Below are 23,224 nucleotides of genomic sequence, written 5' to 3' on the forward strand. Positions count from 1 at the left end.
GAACATAACCTAGAAAATCGATAGCTTATTTGTTACGAAATAATGATGTCTCATAACTCTTTGAATATTTACTATTTTTTGAGCCGTGCCATCATTATGAAATTCAATAGCGAACAAGAAGAAAACATTCCCCATCGAATGCAACTTGTAGCAAAATCGATTCAGGTTTAGTACTAGAAAAATTGGCTAATGTTTCAATGTGCACACACATACGCACACACACACACACGGACACACACACGGACAGACAGACATTTGCTCAGTTTGTCGAGCTGAATCGAATGGTATATAATACTATGGGTCTACAAGCGCTCTATAAAAAGTACGTTTTGGGAGTGAAATGAAAGCCTTTCAGGTACAACTTTGTTGTACGAGAAAGGCAAAAACTAGCATAGCATAGCATAGCATATGTGATTGTACAAATCGTGGGTGGCTATACAATGCTCAATTGAGCAATCTACTGTATATTGTCGCAAATTGGTACTTGGGATTAGTACCTTTTCCTATACAGTAGCAGTTGTATACCTGGCCACGTCCTTACAATCACGGAACGAAGGAAAGGAATGTTAGTTCAACATCTACTAGTGAAGATGCAGGGAACCCATACTACCTTCATAGATGTCTCGGGAAGGAAAATTTGTGTTAGTGGGTAAGGTGAATAATAGGGAGCTCTATTCGACAATATAGAGCGTTTGTCAATAACAGTATATGCTGAAAAAATATTAAAATATATTCATCAATTTACTTACGAACCGTCCAAAGGAGGACAAAGTAACCTGGATTTTACAAATGTTCCGCATTATGACACATTCTTCGGACAGGTCCACCGGAGCACCAATTTTTCAAACTCAATTTTTGACATTATCTTTGTGTTTCCCATATTTTCCAATACCTAAATCATCAAATAAAATATTTGGTATGATAATATTTTAGCTTAACATAAGTTTTTGACCAACAATTAGTATAATTGACAGTAATGAAGAGTGACAGGTTTTAAGACATATTTTCCCAAATTGACTGTAATTTGGGTTTTGATGCATCAATTTGCACTCTCGAATTTAAAATTTCGTATGCTCTTTGTACTCGAAAAAAGTTTTGTTTTGGTGGTAATAGACATGAAATCAGAGGTAAATAGCATGAGTTTCACCTAGGTGAAGTTTGCGTTGTAACGTCACGGAAAAATATTCATCATAAAGCCTATGGAGCTTGTAAGATATCCGGACAAATTGGCTCAATTCGTGTTTATAGATACAGATTGAACATATCAACGTAAATACAAAAAACGAATTTTTAATCAATGTGACATAGGGTGGCGTAGTACAGTGATCGTTCGCTAATTGGGGCACGACCTCACCCCAACTAGCGAATGCCGTTCGCTAATTGGGGCGATTTGACAAGCGTCAATGTTGTTTACTTTTTGCGTTGAACAAAGGAAAATTTTACGCGCCAGAAAATATCGATCCCGCTAAACACGGAAACAAAACGTCAACGCGTTTTTGACATCACATTCTGACGTTTGACTGCTTTTTAATTGGGTTTCGCCCCAATTAGCGAACCCCCAACTAAAAAGCGCCCCAACTAGAAAACCCCCAATTAGCGAACGTTCACTGTATTTCGGCGATATCACCCATTTCCGTCAGTATATGCAGGACAAGTGAAAAATCTGTTTGCCCACAGTACAACCACCGTCGGACCGACGTGTCACTGGCGCTCTCTGATTGTCCCCCACTTTTTAAAGGTCATTTGCTTTTGCGGGCGAACACTCCTGTCAAATGAGTTAATACAGTGAACGTTCGCTAATTGGGGTTTTTCTAGTTGGGGCGCTTTTTAGTTGGGGGTTCGCTAATTGGGGCGAAACCCAATTAAAAAGCAGCTAAACGTCAGAATGTGATGTCAAAAACGCGTTGACGTTTTGTTTCCGTGTTTGGAGGGATCGATATTTCCCAGGTAACCATAAGCATTGAAATAAGCCATACGTGCGACTATAAGGCTACCACAGAGCTAACAAACTTCATACTGGCTCTATAATAGCCCTATATAGCCGAAAAGGCGAAATAAAGTGCTAATGGTTACCTGGGTTTCTGGCGCGTAAAATTTTCTTTTTGTTCAATGCAAAAAGTAAACAACATTGACGCTTGTCAAAACGCCCCAATTAGTGAACGGCATTCGCTAGTTGGGGTGAGGTCGTGCCCCAATTAGCGAACGATCACTGTACACAACTCCGATGCAATGTTGATACACGTAGGTTTGTGGCTGAGCTACGAAAACTTTGCGAGCCATTATGAGGTTGGCGGTAGTGTTCGATGATTTTTCATCATGGGGTCGTGGGCAGCAAATTTGAATTATTTTCTATGGGGCGACACGTCGGTAAATAAATGAATAAATAAAAAAGCGATATATCTCCTGTATAGCTAATAAAACCATCGAAAATCTTTATTTTCGGGGTTATACGAGAAACTGGCCAAATTAGAAACATGGCCTAAATAGTTACCCTACATGTAGAAACGTGAACGACTACTTCGATATAATGAAACTAATCAATAAATAAACTGTCGTAATTCATCTAATTTAGGTCTATTTAATGATGAACTTATATTTATGAAAAAATAACTTAAAAAGGACTATTCTCAAATCTCAATGAGGTCCTTCGGTCTCCCCGTGTAGAAATATTTATTCTAAAATATCGCGCACACGAACATACACTGAGCCCAAACATCATCTTCCAAACGAAAAAATTGTCATTCTCGTTATCTTCATAACGCGTCCTTCTGCTATGCAGATGATTTGCTTTTGCTTTGAAGATGCACTGTCATTCAATTTTCGGGTGCCTGAAAAGCGAATAAATGTCATCTCGTAAGCGAATGCAGTTTGGTTCGATCGCGCCCCTTAACGATTATCATCCGCTTTTGGTATATTTTCGTATACGAATTTCAAGACACTTGCCGGTATTGCTGACAGAAGTGTTGATACTCTGCCGCCATTGGTTTTTTTCTCAGTGAATATAGAAACCAGATGAGAACGCAAGTTTTCTCAACTCGTCAATAAAATCTGAACACCAGGAACAAAGCTCACGTAAAAATCTCGAAAATGGTAAGTTTTTAGTGAAAATAAATTGAGAATAAATATTCTAATAAAAGAATATTACACCCAGCTTTTTTTTTACACGGTTTGGTTTTAGCCGATTAAGATCTTCAGTGTCAATAAAACAAAGAGTTAAGGCCACGAAAAAATTCACAAAAAATCAAAGAAAATTCAGGGGGTATTTAAAAAGCTGTGAAAGTTCAGGTTAACCGAGAAATTAATGAATTCCAACATCGTAAAAAAACCTGGGTGTAAACTCTTTGCAAACTTTTCGTTTACAGCGAAATGTATTCCAGTATACGAATTCAACGGTGTGGGTTGTTTGTTATGCAGAGAATGCGACGCATCAGGATTTCACAGGATTTGAAAACGGGATCCAGGATACCCTATTACCCTGCCGATGGAGGCGACCGGGAATTAAAAAACAGAACACTAAAGTAATGGTGCCCCATGAAGACGGATCAAAATATTTAACAAACGCCGATTTGGTGCCAAAAACTACCTGAAGGTATTGTTGATCGTCGGTACAGTGCAGCTAAACCACGGTATCAAATGAATCGATACGTGATCCCTGCTTATCCCGTCAATTTATAAAAATGTCCAGTCCTAAAATCCGTGTTCGTCAAAGTTTTTGTGTACATAAGGAGTTACTTAGACGATCCCCACCGATGCGTATCCAAATGAGTGTCTAGTATAGGAACGAAATGCGTTCATATTTTATTTATGCACTTGTTCTCGCACCGGTTGTTTCTATCAAGGTTGTTGAAGTGCAATCATGCTTCGCACCGGTGGTGAATATCCGGTTGCTATTGAGGCAAACACGGAAATAAATAAAATCAGGAAACAAATATTATTTATTTTCAAATCTTTCAGAACGCGCTCCAACTTTTGTAATATAAATATGTGCGTAATGCATTTTGTGATTATCCGATTAGCTAGACACACATCTGCTAGGTGGCGCTAGCTTATATGCAATAATTTAGTGAGGTGGATATCTCGAGATCTATAAGACTTAGAAAGATTTTGTCTTCTACAAAGTTGTTCGGGTAGCCATAACATTTATGATGGAGACTAGTTTAGTTTGGAATTCATACGCATAGCGGCGCTAGTGTATGAGAAATAACCTGTTAGGTTGAATATTTCTAAATCCGTAGTGTCCATCTTCTACAAAGTTATCCGAATTATCTGTTAGGTTGGTTATTATGTAAGATTTAACAATCAAAATCAGAAGTTTAGTTTGAAACCGCAATACTAATTGGCGCTCGAGTTGAGTCGAATCGAGTCAAATACGAGACACTGAAGATGGTCTTACTGTAGTATCTGTCAAAGGTACAACCAAGTGGTGGAATTAAATGGAATTGTACGAACTCGTCTTATGGCAAGTTACTTTGTAGAATACGTCAATATTCTGAAAATTCCAGATTTTGAGATATTTAACCTATCAGTTTATTTCTTATACACTAGCGCCGCTAAGCGATTGTGTTTAAAACTAAACTTGCTTGCATCATGACGGTTTTCACCACCCGAACAACTTTGTGGAATACGGCAATATTCTAAAAATTTCAGTTTTCGAAATATCTAACCTAGCAAGCTATTTCTTATACACTAGCGCCACCAAGCGGTTATATCTTAATCTAAACCTGCGTTGATCATAATGGTTTTGACCACCCGAACAACTTTGTAGAAGGCGGCAATATTCTAAAAATTATATATTTTGAGATACCTGACATTTCAGGTTATTTCCAATACACTAGCGCCGCCAAGCGGTTGTATTATTAACTAAACTTGCTTTCGTCATGATGATTTTAATCATCCGAACAATTTTGTAGAAGACGGCAATATTCTTAAGATTTCAACTATCGAAATATCTAACCTTTTAGCACAGACAAACAGACGTAACACTTCCCATTTCAACATCGTTCACGTGTTCAACGGTTGATTTGAAATACATCTGTGCTACGCGATTGTGCCAAGAGAGGCGCTAGTGTTCAATCGCTTTGACATTTGATTAGTGTATATGCTGCTGAATGTTTTCTGTGTTGATGACGATGATGATGATGATTGATATAGATGTATGCGTTAGGAGCAAATGTCAAATGGGAAATAATCATGGCCGACTCTGTGTCTCGCGATTCTGATAACAGGTGGCAGTAGTGTTTTCTGAAAAGCGAATGAAGATATTTTTTCGAACAGTTTGTATGAAGAGTTACGTCTGTTTGTCTGTGCTTTTAGGTTAATTCCAATTCACTAGCGCAGCCAAGCGGTTGTATTTCAAATTAAACTTATTTTCATCATGATGGTTTTGACCACCCGAACAACTTTGTAGAAGACGCCAATATTCTAAAAATTCCAGATTTCGAGATATCTAACCTATCAGGTTATTTCATATGCACTAGCGCCGCCAACCAGTTGAAATCCAAACTAAACTGACCTCCATCACAATGGTTTTGATGATGAGTACCCGAACAATTTTTCAGCAGACGGCATATTTTTTTATTTATGGGTTACTTTATATTTCCGTGTGATGGTTTGGCAACGGTTGGAGCGGGTCGCCAAATTTGCCAACTCGCTATTCACCGAAGGTTGCGTTTACATTTCCCAAACCCGTTTACCAACGACCGGTGCGAGTTCGCGTCATGATAGAGGTTGCTATTTTGGCTTTATTTACGCACTGGTGGGGATCGTCTTATACGAATAATATAAGGAAAACATGTAGAACCTTTTTAAACATTATCGTTAACAATAAAAATATATGCTGTTGCTGTTTACTCTTTACCTTGATATCATTCTCTTTGTATAAACTATAACAATCGAAAAAGGAACCGATCGAGAAATTAATCGCTATTTCGACACGAATTCGAAATCCTTCTTGAATGCTTTCATCTTTTACCTGCTTTCTACTCATTCGGAAGTTGTTTAAAATTGCATACGCTTTTCCTATACTAATCGTTTAATATTTGGATGATGGTCATATCAGTCCCTGTCATCCGGTTTCAATACAATCGAATGCTAATCATCCGGTGAATGAATGCATTTCGTTAAAGGGCATGAGCAATACATTTCTCATTCATTGTTGAAAGGATATTTTGGTTCAGTGTACATGATCAACTAGACCTCGGCCAGGTTTTTGAAATTTGTTCTGCCGAAAGAAATACTGCCCGCAGAGGTCCAAAGGTACCAGTTTAGTTAGGATCAGTACTATGCAACCATCAATGTGAAATTTCTTGGTGTAGAAGTCAGGCGTTGCGATTGTATCCATAGCCTCCCGGGGCTAAAAAACCTCAAATCGCATTGAGAGTGACTATGCGCGTTCATGCGTTTGATACCAAATGAAATGTGACAAACCTAAAAAAAATCTTCAACGATGAGGTTGATAAACAATGTACTTATCAGGTAACTAATGTTAGATTTCTTGAGGTATATATATATATATATATATATCTTGTGTTTCACGTGGAATAGACAATCAGAACTAGTTCTGCTATTGCAGTTACTTTCAAGAAATTTGGCGTTTGAAAACCCAAGCATCAAAGCGAGCGTTCGGAATATAAAGTTTAATTGTACACACTTGCTTCTACTATTATAATAAAATTTTAGATTTCAAATGCATTTTTAATTAAATTTTCAATTTTAGTTATGCCGCAATTTTGACATAAGACCAAACACTGTGTATTATGCTCGAACGATCAGCTTTTTGTTTCTACTCGTTTAAATCTTACAAAGAAGCCTAAATATGGGTTCCAGTTTGCAAATTTGGGCATTGGAATTAACGCTCCGTGCCATTGATCAAAACCAGGATTTCACCTAATACAGCATCGAACATTATATCTTTTTCATTTTGGTACAATACCATACACTATGGATTGAAAACTCATGTTAAAATTGATTTTAAAGTGGTATACTTTTTCGTGACGTTACAACGCTTTGAAAATCTGTTTTTAGAGCGCCTCGCGTTGTAACGTCACGAAATGTTTATGTCGAATAAAACGAACTTAGTCCGTATTTTAGGCATATTACCCCATAGGGTCATCCATTATCCTCATATATTTGAAAGGTGTTCATTATTTTTGGAGTAAAATAACAACCAGAGCAGAGAATTTACCATGTATAAGTCAAGGTACAAAATCACGAATTCACGCGCGTTGTAACGTCACGCAGCTAATTGCATCCCAGAAAGCCATTTTCCTACACATATTCGGTGTTAATATATCTATTCGATCCGAAATTTTATAAGGATTCAGAATATGTAATAATATGCATATGTTTACAGATGTTTTATGAAAGCTTTCTCCAGAAAACTATTTAAAGGTACGTCAAAACGTTGTAACGTCACGCCGGAATGTGTCATATACAAATGTTCTAAATACTACCGAAGACGGCTAATAACAAGACACACAGCTCCCTCTCTTTTTCAGTCTACACTTTCGAAGCGCCCTCATCGGGTCACGGAAACACTACGATGAAGTGTTTGTGTGTGTGAATTTGTTTCAACAGCGCGAGGACCAGAGAGCTTGCTAACGGCTAATCATCTTTCTCTTTCCAGCAGGATGGGATTTGTTTTCATCGAGAAATTGCTTGAAATTGAAAAACAATCAGACGACAACTAGCACTATTATTAGTGAAAATAATGTGCACGTTCGGATTCAAAGCTGTTGCGAGATCTGCTGCCAGTGGATAATAAATTCAAAAATGACAAATTATTTTCAGCACCCCCCAGGTTTCATAAATTATCCACATAAAAGAAGCTCGTGCACTTGAAGGTAATCGACATCATCCTCTTTTGTAAATAGCGGAAAATAATTGAACGCAAATCAAATAGGGACAAACTTAGTTGTTTCATAGTGCTTTGCATTTTTTTCCTTTCTGAATTTACTTTACGATACCGTACGGTGTACCTCACTCAATTAATAAAGTTCACATCCAAATTGTTGTGTCGGTTTCAGCCATTCAATTTCGTCGATTTATCGTTGCACCGGATCATCGCAAATACCGATTGCCACCATCCATATGCAAAAGATATTTTTCCGGAAAGAAACCGCTCGTGGTTCGGAATGTTCAATGCAAAAAGAAATGGTTTTGACGTTTCTTCTTGCATCAAACGGATACGAACACATATGATGTAGCTTGGGTTTATCACGCACACAATCATGTTAATGTTACTGGGAGTCGTTCGGGGGCGCAAGTGTACATGATGTTTACACTGTATATGCAAGAATTTGACAGCTGTGTGTCTTGTTATTAGCCGTCTTCGATTAAAGTTTGTGTTGCTTCTTTCGTGCTTTATTGATGATGCTAACCTCTCAAGCAAAGCTTTCCAAAGCTTCAAATGTGGAACACGAAAACTAACACACGCGCTATAGAGACCGAAGCCGATGACTTTATCCGCTCGCATCAACACAGTTGTAAAAATTTCATCTTTGGAAATAAAAATCGCATTCGTACATGCTTTCTCGTGCGCTCGTTACGTTTGCTGCCATTTTTTTCCTGCTTTGGAAGGAAAGAAGAGGCGTGTCATTGAGGCTAACTGCTTATTGGGTTGGGTGGTTTGGGTGGAATGATGGTGTAGTTTGGGCATTTGGGTGATTTGAACATAACATTCGTTTTCATACACCTCATTATTTCCATATTATGCGGCTTTTTTCCATTGATATTTATGTGAATTGTGTTGTTAATTTTCACAAATGTACTTGTACAATTATTACACAAAGGCATGCAAAATCAATGTATGACATACAACTAGTTTTATTGAACTTTAATATTACATTGGTGAAAAAACACTACGTGGGAATCGGCCCTAAAACAATTGTAGACGCGCTGTCTGGACAGTTAATTCATATTGTATTTTATAATGTATTTTTTAAAACGTGCCGCTGCGCTAATTATTGTACTATTTACCCACGATCGCATATTTGTAACATATGCATTTTTTCCTTTCTCGTACAACAAAGTTGTACCGAAAGGCTATATGATTGCTCCAAAAAAGCTTTTGATAGAAGGCCCGGAGACCCATAGTGTTATATCAAGCTCTATCTAGAATAAGGGCGAATGTCGCAAGAAAGGATTCTCTTCGTCGACTTCCCCTCTTTTTAATAAAAGTGACAAGCAGCGGATTTCTTTGTGGTTTATCACCTCAGCACGATAGAAAACAATGCGAACTTGCATTCTGATGTGACAAACTGCAAAGAAATCCTCTGCTTGTCACTTTTATTTAAAAGAGGGGAAGTCGACGAAGAGAATTCTCTCTTGCGACATTCGCCCTTTTACCAGATAGAGCTTGATATACCGATCTACTCAGCTCGACAAACTGAGGTGACGTCTGTTTTTTTTGTGTATGTATGTGTATGTGTACAAATTTTGTAGACACACGTTTTAGAACTTAGAATTATCCGATTTACTCGCAACAAGTTGCATTCGACAGGGAATTGTTTGCTATTGAAAATGGGCCCGATCATTGCTTTTCGGAATTATTGAAAAATCATTGTTTTTTCCCACAGGTCCCCCTTGGAAAAAACATCAAAAACAATTGTTTTTGAATGGTGGCAAGGCAAAATATTAAAATGATCGAAAAAATGTGATCTATTCACCCAAAGAGCTTTTTGACCTTTTTAAAGTGATTTTTTCAATATATTTTATAATGCACGAGAAAGGCATCATCACTGCTAGGTGGATTAATCTGGGTTTTTTTTCTAATATCTACCATCGTTTTACAAGGGCATGGACGCACCAATAATCCGTCCGGCTATTTATTGATCAGTCATTGGATTTTGCACTTCCATCAATCCGCCAGTTATTAAATAAGACAATTTCTTCAAAAGCAAGCGACATAGCTCTGCAGAGGCCCGAACAAAGCTTAACAAATCTGATTTAAAAGCACTCAGGCGAAATGATACCAGAGGCGGACAGGAACGGTTCTAAGACCTACGAATTTGTAAAAACTTGGATAATGTTCACGATTTGAAAAATGATGTCATTACCACTACGTATGAGATAATGGATGGGGATTGCTAATTTTATATAACACGACAGACTTGACACGTTGTTTATTTGCCGGAAGAGCATCACGCAAAGATAACATGCACTAGAGGTACCAAAAGAGACCGTAGGTAGGCTTCATGGTAGATCGCGTACAGGATGGTGTTTTGCAATTGAAGTAGACCTGAGGGTACTAAAATTCAGTGCGCTTTTTAGCAGTTGGCCCAGGATTAACTGAGTACGTAAGAGTTAATGAATCTATATCGGAGTGAAGCTTAGTAAGCGGAAATAGTTAGATTCTGCCCCCACATGTGCAAACTAGTTCGTAAGTGAGTAGTCTTCCAAACGTAGAAGGGACTTGCCAGGATCTAGCGATTAGCCATCTATAGTGAGCATTACAACGCCGTATGTGCTATCCATCGTAGGAGTCTTTTGAAGTCTCAAGGCTCAAGTTCAGTCAGACAGTTTGTTCCAACTAAGACCTAAGTAATCACGAATAAACTCTCAATGGATATAAGAACAGCGATGAATTTTGAAGCATAGGTAATGGAACAAAAACACATTGAACTGAAAAAAAACTAGCCTACACAAAGTTATTGGAATACATAATAAAACAAAGGACGAATATAGAATAGTTTGAATGATGCCTGCAATAGTGGGAGTCATTAAGCATGGTACAAAACTTGATGCAACTGATGGTCGAGCAATGAAAAAAACCTATATCTATCGTTCCACCGACGATATTCGGATTTCTGAATATCGCCCCAACCATTGACATGCGATCTGATCCTTTCTCAACAAAAAGAGAGGTCGAACAATCCACAAGGACTTTCTGTTTGACAGCTGATATTGCCGAGGATGACCAAAGCGTGGCATTCCCAACCTAGACCTCAATCCTTCAGCAGCAAGGAACACTCGAGGATGCAGATGAACCAGGTTCCCACCACCCTAGGATAAGGAGTCATGCAAAGCGGCAGGAACCCCAGGGTTCTAGTCCTCAGGGAGAAGCCGGAACCGCGGGAACCCTATCATGCCATTTTTTTTTGTCTATTTTATTAGTGTTTTTGTGTTTTTTTCTCTACTTACTTAATTTTATCCTTACAATAATTTTAAAATAACTGGCGAAGCCCTTGGTTAGCTCACAAGGCGGCTCTTCTGGTCCGGCCTTCCTCTTAAATTAAATTGCTATTATATGTACCTTGCTATTGGCGGGACTCAAGGTTGGCTCGCGAAAGGAATCCTTCTGATTCCTTTCCTCATTGGTGTTGAACCGAATATTATAAATCAAAAACACATAAATAAAGACAGCTTCGATCAGCTATCAGTTCCGTCCCGTCAGTTGCATGTGTGAGTATTAATGCGTTTGATCCAACTTTATCGTCGACCCTCTATGCAGCGCAAGTAATCTTAATTGTAATTCCAAAATTAGTGGCACAAAAGTTCTAGGCAATAAAATAAATAATTCTCGGCATTTCAGTAATCTATAAATGCAATTCGACAGACTTTCTATTAGTCCACTTAAACCAACATCCATACGACTATTGAAAGGTTATTCGAATACCATGTGTTTGGATCTTTGACGGATTGCTTATTCTGCAAACGCCCAAATAATCGACATGTTGAATTTATCCTAAAATTAAATTGGAAAAATCGCGATTTTCGCGAGAGTGTAGTTATAAATCCGCGATTTTCGCGACAATGTTTGAAGGAACCGCGATTTTCGCGACTGGAAGGGTAAATCCGCGACAAATCCGCGAAAATCGCGAAATCCGCGACTGTTGTAACAGCCCTGTATTTTTTCAGTATCAAGTCTTTTGTTGGACTATAGTTTAACAGTGGGCGGGGTTATCTAGAGAGAAAAAAAGCATAATCGCTATAATATTATGGGGTGCTCTTCTTGCCCGGAGGGCGATTTTGCCCCGTCCTCTTCTATATGAGCAAAAAAACACCTTCATTTTGCCAGTGGAGATATATCAGCTTCCACACTGATATTCTTCCCTCCCCCTTCATACGGGAGTTTGGCAGAAGGAAGGTCGTGCAATTAGCAATATATACCATCACAAATATTGCAAGATGTCGGCTCTGTGGTATACCGAGTCTATAGACTCCGAACTCGCTGACAATTTTGATTATTTTTCCACTGAATTGACTGAATTGGCATCGTAGTGATTGTATACAAGATTCACGTAAAGTGGTTAAGATCCCCAATATTACAACGTTTTCCATTTGAAAATGATGCGATTCTCTAGGGTGTCCCCAGCCTTCTATATTAATTACATCTCGAAAAAATATGTCATTGTCGATTTCCCCTGTTTTCATAGTTGAAAAGTAAAAAAAGGGTTTATTTGTGGAAAAAATATTATAAGTGGAATGTATTCAACCGTCTAAGACGAGTTTAGTACTCTCCATTTAATTTCATTACGTTTTGTTATCTTTGCAGATCGGTATTTCGACCTCAACTGTGAGGTCGAAATACGTATCTGCAATGATAACAAAACGTAGTGGAATTAAATGGAGAGTACTAAACTCGTCTTAGACGGTTGGTTTATTTGTGCTCACTCCGACTCACTATACAACTCACTCCGTATCTTTTTTTAAAATTGAAGTATGAATATGAAGGCCACACTTATGTTCTAGGCCTATGAAGCCTTTTCACAAAACAGATTACATGGCAATTTTATCGTAAAAACTAGGTTTCGGTCAATGTTTTTTTTTATAATTGTTAAATCTTTAGGTTCTCTTCTTTTGTTCTGTAGGTTGACTTCAAAAGCAATCTGCAGATGCTGTTGCATGCACGTAGACCGCACTACATCGTCAAGAAAGCAGGGCTGGTTATGACAATCGTGTAGTAAATATTATGAATTATATCTCAGTGAACGACGTCCCTCTCATAGTTTCACAGTCACAACTCACAAGTCTAGATCATATATTAGTTGGGAAAACATTAAAAAAAGCAAACAAAAAAATATGTTTTGAATATTCTATAAATAATACGTCATATACATTATGACGTTAACAGTTTTATCTTAATTAAAGTTTTCATACTTCAAGGGGACCCAACTTCCAAAATATAATCACTAGACAGCGATCCATCGCCAGCCCTGACACAGTGATTGTTTTGAATGTTTTCGTTTTGATTGCGCATAAAAAAATTGCCAGCAGCCTTCTAGCAGCAGTTCGCTGATCTTTTGGGGTGCGACGACATGAATGAGTGATATTCTGTGCCCCTTGTACCTACACTTGCGATTTGCAGCAGCGTGCTCCTTCTGCTCCCCCTGGTTCCTGCGCTCCGTCCGTTTATCGGTGACGAATTTGCCACTACTTTGCACAATCAGTACGAGAGAAAAATCATCCGACGGGGGCTGCAAACAGCTGATGAAATGAACGTTCTTTTCTGTGTAGGCTCAAAATGGTTTCTCCCGATGGAAGGCAAACGATGGGGCAGAATATTTTTGCTTTGTTTCGATAGATTTCACTGGGTTCACGGGGCGTACGGCACGATATCTTGCATAAGTCACTTTATCGCACTTGAAATGGCCAGATTTGCACTATTTCGCACTGATTTGATGGCTATTTCGGCCAAAACTTTCAGACAAGAACACTTTTTTGCGACGATACGGAAAAACAACGACGGATGAGCTGAGCTGCCTTTATTTTTTGCGATGCGATGTTTGTGTTTGTCTTCTTCGTCGCGCGATCATGAATGTTTTTCTTCCTCTTCGCTTTGTTTTTCTCCTTTTGACAGTGGTCGGACTCTGTCGGAATATATGTCGATGTGTCGGATTAGGAACAAGACCGCGCGTGTGATAAAGTTCGAACATTTTAAGGAGAATGAATAGGTGGGGTGAATAGCAGAAGCTGTTGCCGAAGAAAAGAAGGATTTTTAAATCCTGAATACTCCATTCTGATTTTTTTTTCCAAGGAAGTATATGAATGGAGGTACAATCACAAAAAAAAAAGAAAAACAATTCATTCAAAGTTAATTGCCTATTTTCCTGGTGTTAAGCTTACCGGTCTGAAACTCGATTTACGCATATGTATTCCGTGTATAGTAGAAAATCGAAAATTTGTTTTCAGTAAAATGAAATATCTGCAGTTATCAGACGTCGCAACTCATTTCTGATTAGTGCGCATGATAGTACATCCATGCGTGCATGATGCGCACTACTAATGAAATATTTCAAATTGTCGCGACCCGCGTCGCAGCGCGAGTGCTCAATCGCGCGGTCCGGTTTGGTGGCGGCCCGACAATACAACATGTGATAGATTTAGGGTGAAATCAGGAGTGATTCAGTTTGATTCTAAATTTTCGACCACTATTCTAGTTTGCATCTGGAGCAAAATAGAACAAACTCGCTGGTTTCCCCAGCAGTGTTCTATTCATGTTTTTCAAATTTTCAATTAATTGAAATCATTATGTTACTGCCAAGAAAGGCGCCGGAATTGCAAAGTGGATTGATCCGTAGATAAAATGACGCATCCATACACCAAAACAATTGAAAAATATTTGAATCTCGTGATTCAATTGTGGTTCAAATCTGCAGAAAATAAAACGGAGCGTTATACCAGTTTTATTTTTTTGACAGTTGACTGGTATAAAAACTGAATCTAGAACAGCTGCTGGGAAATTCAATGTTTCAGATTCATATTCAAACTGACAGCCTCGAACGATTTGAATCACTGCTGATTTTACTCTTAGTTCGGAAAAGGTATCGGCTCGGGTATTGAAGGGAAACCACTCCCGTCGGTGGGGTTTGATCCCACGAAACCATTACGAAACCAGTCCGTCATTGTGGGCTTCGTGGCCGTGCGGTCAGCGACGTCAATCGTCTAGACGCATGTGCTAGGGAGTGTGAGTTCGATTCCCGCCCCGGTAAGGAGGAAACTTTTTGTGATCGAAAAATTCCACACTGGTCCACTGGGTGTTATGTGTCCTGTCCGTTGTCTCATGCTAGGTGTTAAGTGTTCAATCGCACGGTCCGGTTTGGTGGCGGCGCGACTATATTAATCCTTTCCTTTGTAATATGTAATGAATTGGAAGTAACGTATGAAGATGTTATAAATACATTCATGTTACCAAAGTTCCTACTATTTGTTTATTTGAGATGCAATTATGTTTTTAATTAGTCCATCTATAATGACGTGCAATCAATTATGTGAAGAAGTGAGGACGGAAATTGTCATAACTTTTGGCTGCGCGACTATCTTCGTGGTAGGCAAGCGGCGCGAAGAAACCGAATTGGTGTTGCGTCCTGCAATGTTATGACGAAGATCACATTTTTTTCGGTTTCTTCAAACAACGAGAATGACTATTGTCAGCCCTAATAATAATAAAAGAAAACGATATGCTTATTCATAATGAAACATTCCGAGCAATAGGTATGATTCATTATTATGATATCGCTGTGATAAAGATTTTTTTTTATGGTAATGAATGGATCTTCTGTTATTCCTTACACAGCTAAGTGATGGATATGTTTAGAAATATGATATATTTGTCTGCGAATTAATCTTCGGGCTTCCGGTTTAAAAGAGATCTTTTTTCGTATGTATAACACTTTCTGTGCCAGAAAACAAAATGAAAAATAATAAACCTTCTAAAAAAATTTGAATCCTGGTTTTTTTTACTTAGGAATCAATTAATTTGTTAACTTTAGTTTGAACTGTGCTTCTTTATTTAAAACCTTCAATTAAATTATGTATGTGCTTGCGACTTGTGAGGATATTTTTGTGCTTATTCCACGTTTCGGGTGATTCGGGAAATGTCGCGCGACCATGTAATTCAAATGGGATATTATATCGACCATAAATCTCATTTCATTCGAAACGCCTCACCTCATACGAGACGTAGAATAAACAGAGTTGTGTTCCAATAAATATCGGCATCATCACACCGACTGCCAGGGCGGTGTCATCGGCGTAGGGTTCTGCAGGTAGGACATGACAACCGCACTGACGCTCAGCATGAACGACGACAGGACCTGTTTGGCGTCGTCACTGACCCGAGAATTGGCGAAGCTAATGCAGGAACAGTACAGGGCCAACCAGGCGCACCACTTGAGCTTCATCATCAGACCGCACATGGAAAATATCATACCTAATCGAAGGATAAGAACAAATGCGTGGAATCGATTAATCCTACTTAAATTGATCGCAATAGAATACGCCACAAATGGGATGGGTTTAGCTTATATCTGCATATATCTTTAATGAAGAAGCAACCATACCGAGTATATTCATGTAGTCTGGCATAAGATCGTCGCCAACTCCGGCTCCTTGGCTGGCACTATCCACCGGTTTATAGCGATTGATTTTGTCTGGTCGGCGTGGATCCACTGTGACGGTCATGTTGGAGCTGCCTAGAAAATATTTGCTAATGAGTTAAAGTACTGATAGGAGTCAACTACATGGTCATTAACCATAGGGGTTTTTATTATTTATATATGCAAGAATAAAGTCAATCTTGTCAACCACTGCTTGTAGGAGAATGTAGTTTTTAATTTAAATTAGGTATAACACAACACATTTCTATTTTATTATTTAAGTAATACGTACCTTGATTTACACCAAATTTAGCTAATTATTATAAATGAGAAATAGAATTGAATTCGAATCAGAATTAGTGCGCACTGACAGAAATCATGTGAGTTGTTCTGTCAAAAAGATGGGATCGGTTGTTTACGATTTCAAAAACATCGCATAACTGTCGGATTAATGGCGACTTTAAATATTTTCGACATAAATGACCGACGATCAATCAGGTGATACACACGGTTAGAAAAAAGTACCTAATATTGCGCTGTTCACACTAAATCGAATAACACAGTTTGAAAGTGTGACGGTTCCAAACTGTGACCAAAAGTGTTACGATGTCGATTACAATGGATTTTGACATCGATAAATGTCAGACGAAAGCAAACGGTGTGAGAACCACGTGCTTTTGTTTTGAACATTTTCTTCTGACATTTTCGCATTTTGCAACTTCTTCTATAGAAAGAGAAATTCTTAATTATGGCCAAGGTTGCCAGTTGTGCAGTTTTCATACACTGACAAAAATCCAATCATATCCATTATGTGTGGGACACATAAATTTTGACTATAGCATTTCCCACATAACGGCTATGTGAATTCGCATAGCATATATGTGGAAACACACATAACCGTTATTAACTAATAACCTTTATGTGGATTTTCCTATAGCGGGTGGTTATTAACGCACACATAAAATTTATTTGGAAATTTCTTTAGATTTTTGCCAATAAAAATGTGTGGATTTTTATTAGTGTAATTATTTCCTTCAGAAAATAATATTATTTAATAGGATTCGCGAAAAAGAATTCGGCAACTGTGTACACGCAATAAAAAAGTGTGATTATCGAAGTGCATGATAATCCATGTTTCAACCCGCATAATCATGAACCATTAATACACACTTAATTTATTTCGCCGAGGCCGGCAAAATAAATTACCGAGAATCCAACAGCTGAGATCTCAGTAAAAATCTCGGTGAAAGTTCAAATTACCGAATGGTCGTAAATTGAATGAAACCTCCAGCTGTCAAAATTTACCGATCTGTTCGGAAATACTTTACCGATCTGTTCGGTACTTTTTTACCGAACAACTCAGTAGATCGTTATACCGAAATTCAGTAAATGATTTGTTTGTTTATTCTCATTGTTCTTCGAATTAAATCAGTTTAAATGCAAACACATATATATCGAGCGTATAAGTATAATTTGGTTTATTTTGACATAAATATCATAAGAAAATTATTTAGAGCTTTTTAGTGGAATGTTTTCACCTGTCATAAGACGAGTTTATACCATCCCATTGAATTCCACCACTTAATTGTATCTTGACAGATACGTATTTCGACCTCAAAGGTAAGGCCGTCTTCAGTGTCTCGTACTTGACTCGACTTAAGTCGACTTAAGTCGAGTCAAGTACGAGACACTGAAGACGGCCTTACCTTTGAGGTCGAAATACGTATCTGTCAAGATACAATTAAGTGGTGGAATTCAATGGGATGGTATAAACTCGTCTTATGACAGGGGATAAATATCATATCACTCACATATTTCTCTCGATTTTCACTAAAAATGAAGCATGATTCATGAATATTATCGATCGAGTTGAGGAAAGGAAATTTGGTGTTTCTTATCATTTTTACATCAAAATTTATCTTTGGAAATGATTCGCATTGTAGCTGTTTACTACATGCAAATGCCGTCTCACTTTAGAAGTTAGATAACCTGAGATTGAGTAAATAAACAACTGGTGCTTGAGATTCAAACACATATCACCTCTCGCACAACCAGCAACTGCCTCAATCAGGTGCGAACATGCTTCAGCAGAACACGCCACCACGTCACGCTTTCCGTATATTATCGGGAGATTTATAAATTCACTAAAATAGAATACATAATAGTTATTTATTGGCTTTAGGCAATACATTAATTGCTTGTAATTGCAGTTTTCATATATTTATGTGACTATATATGTGTACTTACATTAAATATTTCAAATTCAATTACTTTGCCCTTTTCTTCAGACACGTGTGATGTAGAAACACGAAGCTCAATTTTTGACAGATGACCTTACCCGTCCGTCCTAAATCCGTCTGATTTCAAGTTTACCGATCGCGTATGCAAATTGTATTACCGAAGTATTGCAATCAATGTGAAGTACCGATTCTCGTCAAGATTCAACGAGATTTCAGTTAAAATAAACTTTGCCGACCAAGTTCGTTATTTTAATTTACCGAAATGAAATTATGCTTTTAAGTGTGTAGACCATTCCCCAAACTGTTAATAACGTTAAACAACATTATTCTTACTATTTGGGTTACGTCAGATACAAACGATAAACTAACCTCATCATAGACCATGTTAACAGTATGATATATTGTTTTTGGCTTTTCAACTATTCGGGTAATAGGCGGTTAAGTATAATTAACATATAGAAATGGAAATTTTCCAGTACATTTTTTTCGGCGAACACCTTGTGATATGGTCTGATTACAATCCACGGTTTCAGATAAAATTATACGAGGCGGAATATGGGGTATAATATGAAAACAGTTGAACCATATGCGATTTAAATCTGTTGTACCGTATATCTTACTGTTTATTAATAAGAGTATTATTTGGATAAATTTAATCAAATAAAAAGAAATTTGGCGTTTAATTTCGTTTCATATTTTATTTAAAGAACATAAATATTACTTTTATATTTAAAAACTAATGGATATTGAAAAAGTAATTAACATTTGTTAGCATAAGTACTTGGTAGAATTTTTTTAGTGTGCAGCTATATAGCCTGCCGGACCGCCGGGACCGCCGCAAGCCAAACAAATTTCCAGAAGAATTAATGTCGCCTGTAAGAATAATGAAGCGTGAAAAAATACATCATATTATAATCATTGCAGAGCGTGTATTAAAACATATAACTTACTATTAAATCAGCCATGGCCAACATTATTGCAAAGACGGCACACCGAGCATGCATCTCTTATTTCCATAGATGGTTAATCTGTGAATAGAGCATATATTTGTATTAATGGTATTGATTTATATTTATTATGATATTCAATCACTTACCTTCAAGTTTTACGCATGCATGGAAACTTCATTAAATAAAAACTGAGCACAAACAAATCAAGTAAAACAATCTGGTCTAACGAAACCAGTGTTTGTCACTGCGAATCAAACATGGCTGGATGCTTGAGAAAAAATGCAAATGATAAATACGCACACTCATTCCTCAACCACAACACTTATCATATATTTAGCATGGGATAATTTGATTGATGCGTGTGTGTGATATCATGATGAAACACTATGAGCTGTTGAGATGATACATGTATATCTCATAACCGTATTCCATGTCGTTACTATTACTCTTATTAGTCGATATTAGTTTTTATAATTGTTTCTCATAAATCAATCAGACGTGGAATGCAAAACATTATAAGCAAACAATAAGCCGTATGTTCATCTCATATGGTAGCGTAGATCAAACATGTTGTATAGTGCTATTTCAAGATTAATTAAAAGTCGGACTGCAAGTCGACGGTAATCCAAACTGTAACAATATAGCTTGATTCGAGTTAATTGTATCTACAGTCCTGCAGATCGTTTTTAATTATGCGGGAAGGCAAAGCAAACTGCAATATCTCGCGTAACATATGATGACGGCTTATAAACCAAAACCATGATTTTTGATTTTCTGGCATGAACGATTGCTTTGTAAATTATTCTTCATGCTAGTTTAAACTCCGAACTTTATATCTCTTAAGAAACACATTTATTGCTATTTTGAGTGAACGTCTCATGAACCATTTGCACCATAGTGGTTTTTAAGTCCTTTGTTGGCGCCCTTAACTACCATGCGGAATGTTTGCTTCACCCATCGAGACCACTTCGATTTTTGCTTCTCATATGGCTCAAATACGAAGGTCGGTGGTACACCTACCGCGACAGTATCATCGTCATCGGAATTCGCCATCTTAGAAACTTCGTAACACACACACAGCAGCAGAAAAACTTCAAACACCAGTAGCAAGTTCACTTTCGTCAATCAGCAAGCAACATAACCTTCTCTAACTTCAGCAGCACGTAGAAGAAAATATTTGCACTGCGGTCGTTGCAGCAAAACAGCCCGAGTTGTAACTCCCACTAATACACTCTCCTCGCATGGATAGGAGATCGAATCCACAATCCTACGCCACCGTTCGCCAGAAGCTTCGGCAAGATCGGCTCGTAGCGCTAGTGCTCCTTGCTTCACCCGACTCGTCGCCAACTGTTGTAATTTTCGGAGCTCGAGAAATAAAAGCAACGTGTATACTCTTCGACTTACTTATACAGAATGACATTTTATTGACAGGATCAAAGTACATATATAATAGACTGGTAATGTCAAATAAACCTACACTGAATCATATCAATACCAAACGACTCAGCTCGATGAACTGAGCACATGTCTGTCTGTCCGTGTGTATGTATGTGTGTGTGTATGTGTGTGCACAAAAGCTAAAGAAAACATTAGACAACTTTTCGTATAGTAATCCTTAACCGATTTTCTCGCAACAAGTTTTATTCGACAAAGGACAAAGCCTTGTTGATCACTATTAAATTTGATAACGATCGGTCATTGCGTTTAAGAGTTATGAAGAAAATGGTACATCGAACCATATAAGTCCCATATAAGGTTGGTGTCTTAACTAAATGCGAGAAAGGCACCACCAACGCTAGGTGGATTAATCTGGGTTTTTTATTGTAAAGATACATAACAACCCCTATTTTCTATTGTAAAACTGCCATTTACAATAGCCGTTATGGTGGAAAACAATATTCTTCAATGTTATTCTATTGTGAGCCACAATAGAGTTTACCGTAATTACTATTAGTTTCAGCGTAATGTTACAATAATTTCTATTGTAATTGTTTTGGAATTTTTATTAGGGGTGCCTTATTCGGTTTCTCCCCACACGCTTAGATAAGATTATCTAAAATTAGGTTTTCATTTTACCTAAAATTAGGTAATGTATGCCCAGCAAACAATCAGTTCGACGTTAGATACTAGTTAGGGTATGTTAGCTATGCTTTCCCGAGGTGTAAGGTAGCCTTTATACCAGTAAAATGTCAAAAAAATAAAACTGGTATAACGCTCCGTTCTATTTTCTGCAGATTTGAACCACGATTGAATCACGAGATTCAAATATTTTCCTATTGTTTTGGAGCATGAATGCGTCATTTTATCTACGGATCAATCCACTTTGCCATTACGGCGCCTTTCTTGGCGCCAACATGATGATTTCATTTAATTGAAAATTTTAAAAACATGAATAGAACACTGCTGGGGCAACCAGCGAGTTTGTTCTATTTGGCTCCAGATTCAAACCAGAATAGTGGTCGAAAATTTGGAATGAAACTGAATCACTCCTGATTTCACTCTTATTGCGCTTTTTGCACTTTATAAGAGTATTGCGAGATTTTTTTTCTCACAGTCATCTTTTTCTCACACTCAATACACTCAAAAAAGTTTGATTTTCCGTGTATAATATTTGTGTGTGAGTGCTCAATCTGAAAACAAATCAAGACAAAATTTTCAAAACGACTTATCTGCTTTTGTAAACAAAGATTCAAACGACGATTTGACGAATCTGATAGCACTTCGACGCAAACCAACACCATCAACAGGTAGCGGCATCCTTCACTTACCTACCCAAGTAACCATGGAGCTATATATGCTTGCAAATAATACAGCCATTAAAGTTGACTTAAAGTGGAAAAAGGCCCCATTACGACCGAAATAATGCTTCATTACTTTGACATGTTGAAATAAAACATAAGTAATGCATCGCTGCATTCGTAATGCTGAATTACTGTATCGTTGCTTGTTGATAAATAAATGCATCTTTACATCGTTAAATCTGATCTAATGCAATAAGCATTAAATAAGCTGATCTGTGATTGATTACATGTAATAATTAATGCTTGGTGGTTACTTGGGTATTGATGATGTTGGCACAGAGAAACAGACGTCTCACTCAACACATGTTCCATCGTTCACTTTTTTAACGGTTGATTTAATTCTTTGTAGGTGGTCAATCGGCCACCGATGGCGCTACCATCGATTTTGCTTGTGTTTGACGTTTGCGCACTACCGCCATCTGGTTTCCGCTTGGCCACACACCGTGGTTTTAGCATTGGGCGAAAATGTTTTGTGACGATGATTTTGATTGCATTTTGTTCTAAGTGAGACGTCTGTTTCTCTGTGATGTTGGTTTGTGTGGGAGAGCTATCAGATTCGTCAAATCGTCGTTTGAATCTTTGTTTACAAAAGCAGATAAGTCGTTTTGAAAATTTTGTCTTGAAATAGACGTCAAATCATGGCGGGAATCGATTATATGTGACTAACGAGTAATGGGTTATAATTGGGTAAATTTCAGTAACAAAAATCGATCAACCCGAAATGAGAGTGAGTGTGAGAAAAAGAAGCGGGCAAATCACAATCTACACATAACTCTTCAAATTGGTGAAATCGGCAATATTATGAATAAAGTTTTATTTAGACTGTGAACCATTCCACCGATTCGTTTAACTTTTAGTTAAAATTTGACAGTTCGATGGTTATTTCGTCGTGGTTAAAAATAACCCTGCTCCGGAGC

General features: G+C 37.7%; 2 protein-coding genes and 1 long non-coding RNA gene across 5 annotated transcripts in view; all 3 read right to left on the bottom strand.

The window, feature by feature from the left end:
• The window catches only part of LOC134210430 (WD repeat domain phosphoinositide-interacting protein 2), a 30,996-nt gene extending 17,259 nt beyond the window's left edge, over window positions 1–13,737 (bottom strand). Inside the window, exon 1 of one of the 2 annotated variants that reach the window (XR_009978825.1) lies at window positions 13,292–13,737. The gene's annotated coding sequence lies outside the window, so the exon portion shown is untranslated. The remainder of the gene's footprint in view (window positions 1–13,291) is intronic. The other variant, XM_062686477.1, reaches the window with a different exon arrangement.
• A 1,959-nt stretch (window positions 13,738–15,696) lies between these two features.
• Window positions 15,697–16,766, bottom strand: LOC134214786 (protein Asterix). Its single transcript, XM_062694096.1, has 3 exons — window positions 16,609–16,766; window positions 16,281–16,412; window positions 15,697–16,150 (listed from the first exon to the last, which is right to left on the bottom strand). Exons 2-3 carry the CDS (start codon window positions 16,399–16,401, stop codon window positions 15,942–15,944), a joined length of 330 nt encoding a protein of 109 aa, XP_062550080.1. The 5' UTR covers window positions 16,402–16,412; window positions 16,609–16,766; the 3' UTR covers window positions 15,697–15,941.
• Window positions 16,767–19,234: 2,468 nt separating this feature from the next.
• On the bottom strand, window positions 19,235–20,925 carry LOC134214787 (uncharacterized). 2 transcript variants are annotated; one of them, XR_009979912.1, is made up of 4 exons: window positions 20,527–20,925; window positions 19,653–19,774; window positions 19,507–19,584; window positions 19,235–19,429 (listed from the first exon to the last, which is right to left on the bottom strand). It is a non-coding gene; the product is annotated as an uncharacterized LOC134214787 (long non-coding RNA). The 2 variants fall into 2 exon arrangements; XR_009979911.1 differs by having other exon boundaries at window positions 19,653–20,924.
• Between the last annotated feature and the right edge of the window lie 2,299 nt (window positions 20,926–23,224).

Source organism: Armigeres subalbatus, chromosome 2, assembly GCF_024139115.2.
Source record: "Armigeres subalbatus isolate Guangzhou_Male chromosome 2, GZ_Asu_2, whole genome shotgun sequence".
Lineage (NCBI taxonomy): Eukaryota > Metazoa > Arthropoda > Insecta > Diptera > Culicidae > Armigeres > Armigeres subalbatus.

Excerpts from the sequence above, each read along its gene's own strand:
- LOC134214786 (XM_062694096.1), bottom strand. The coding sequence starts at position 16,401 with ATGACCGTCACAGTGGATCCACGCCGACCAGACAAAATCAATCGCTAT. Across the intron at positions 16,151-16,280 it reads AGACTACATGAATATACTCG|GTATGATATTTTCCATGTGC; the intron begins GTATGGTTGCTT and ends TCCTTCGATTAG.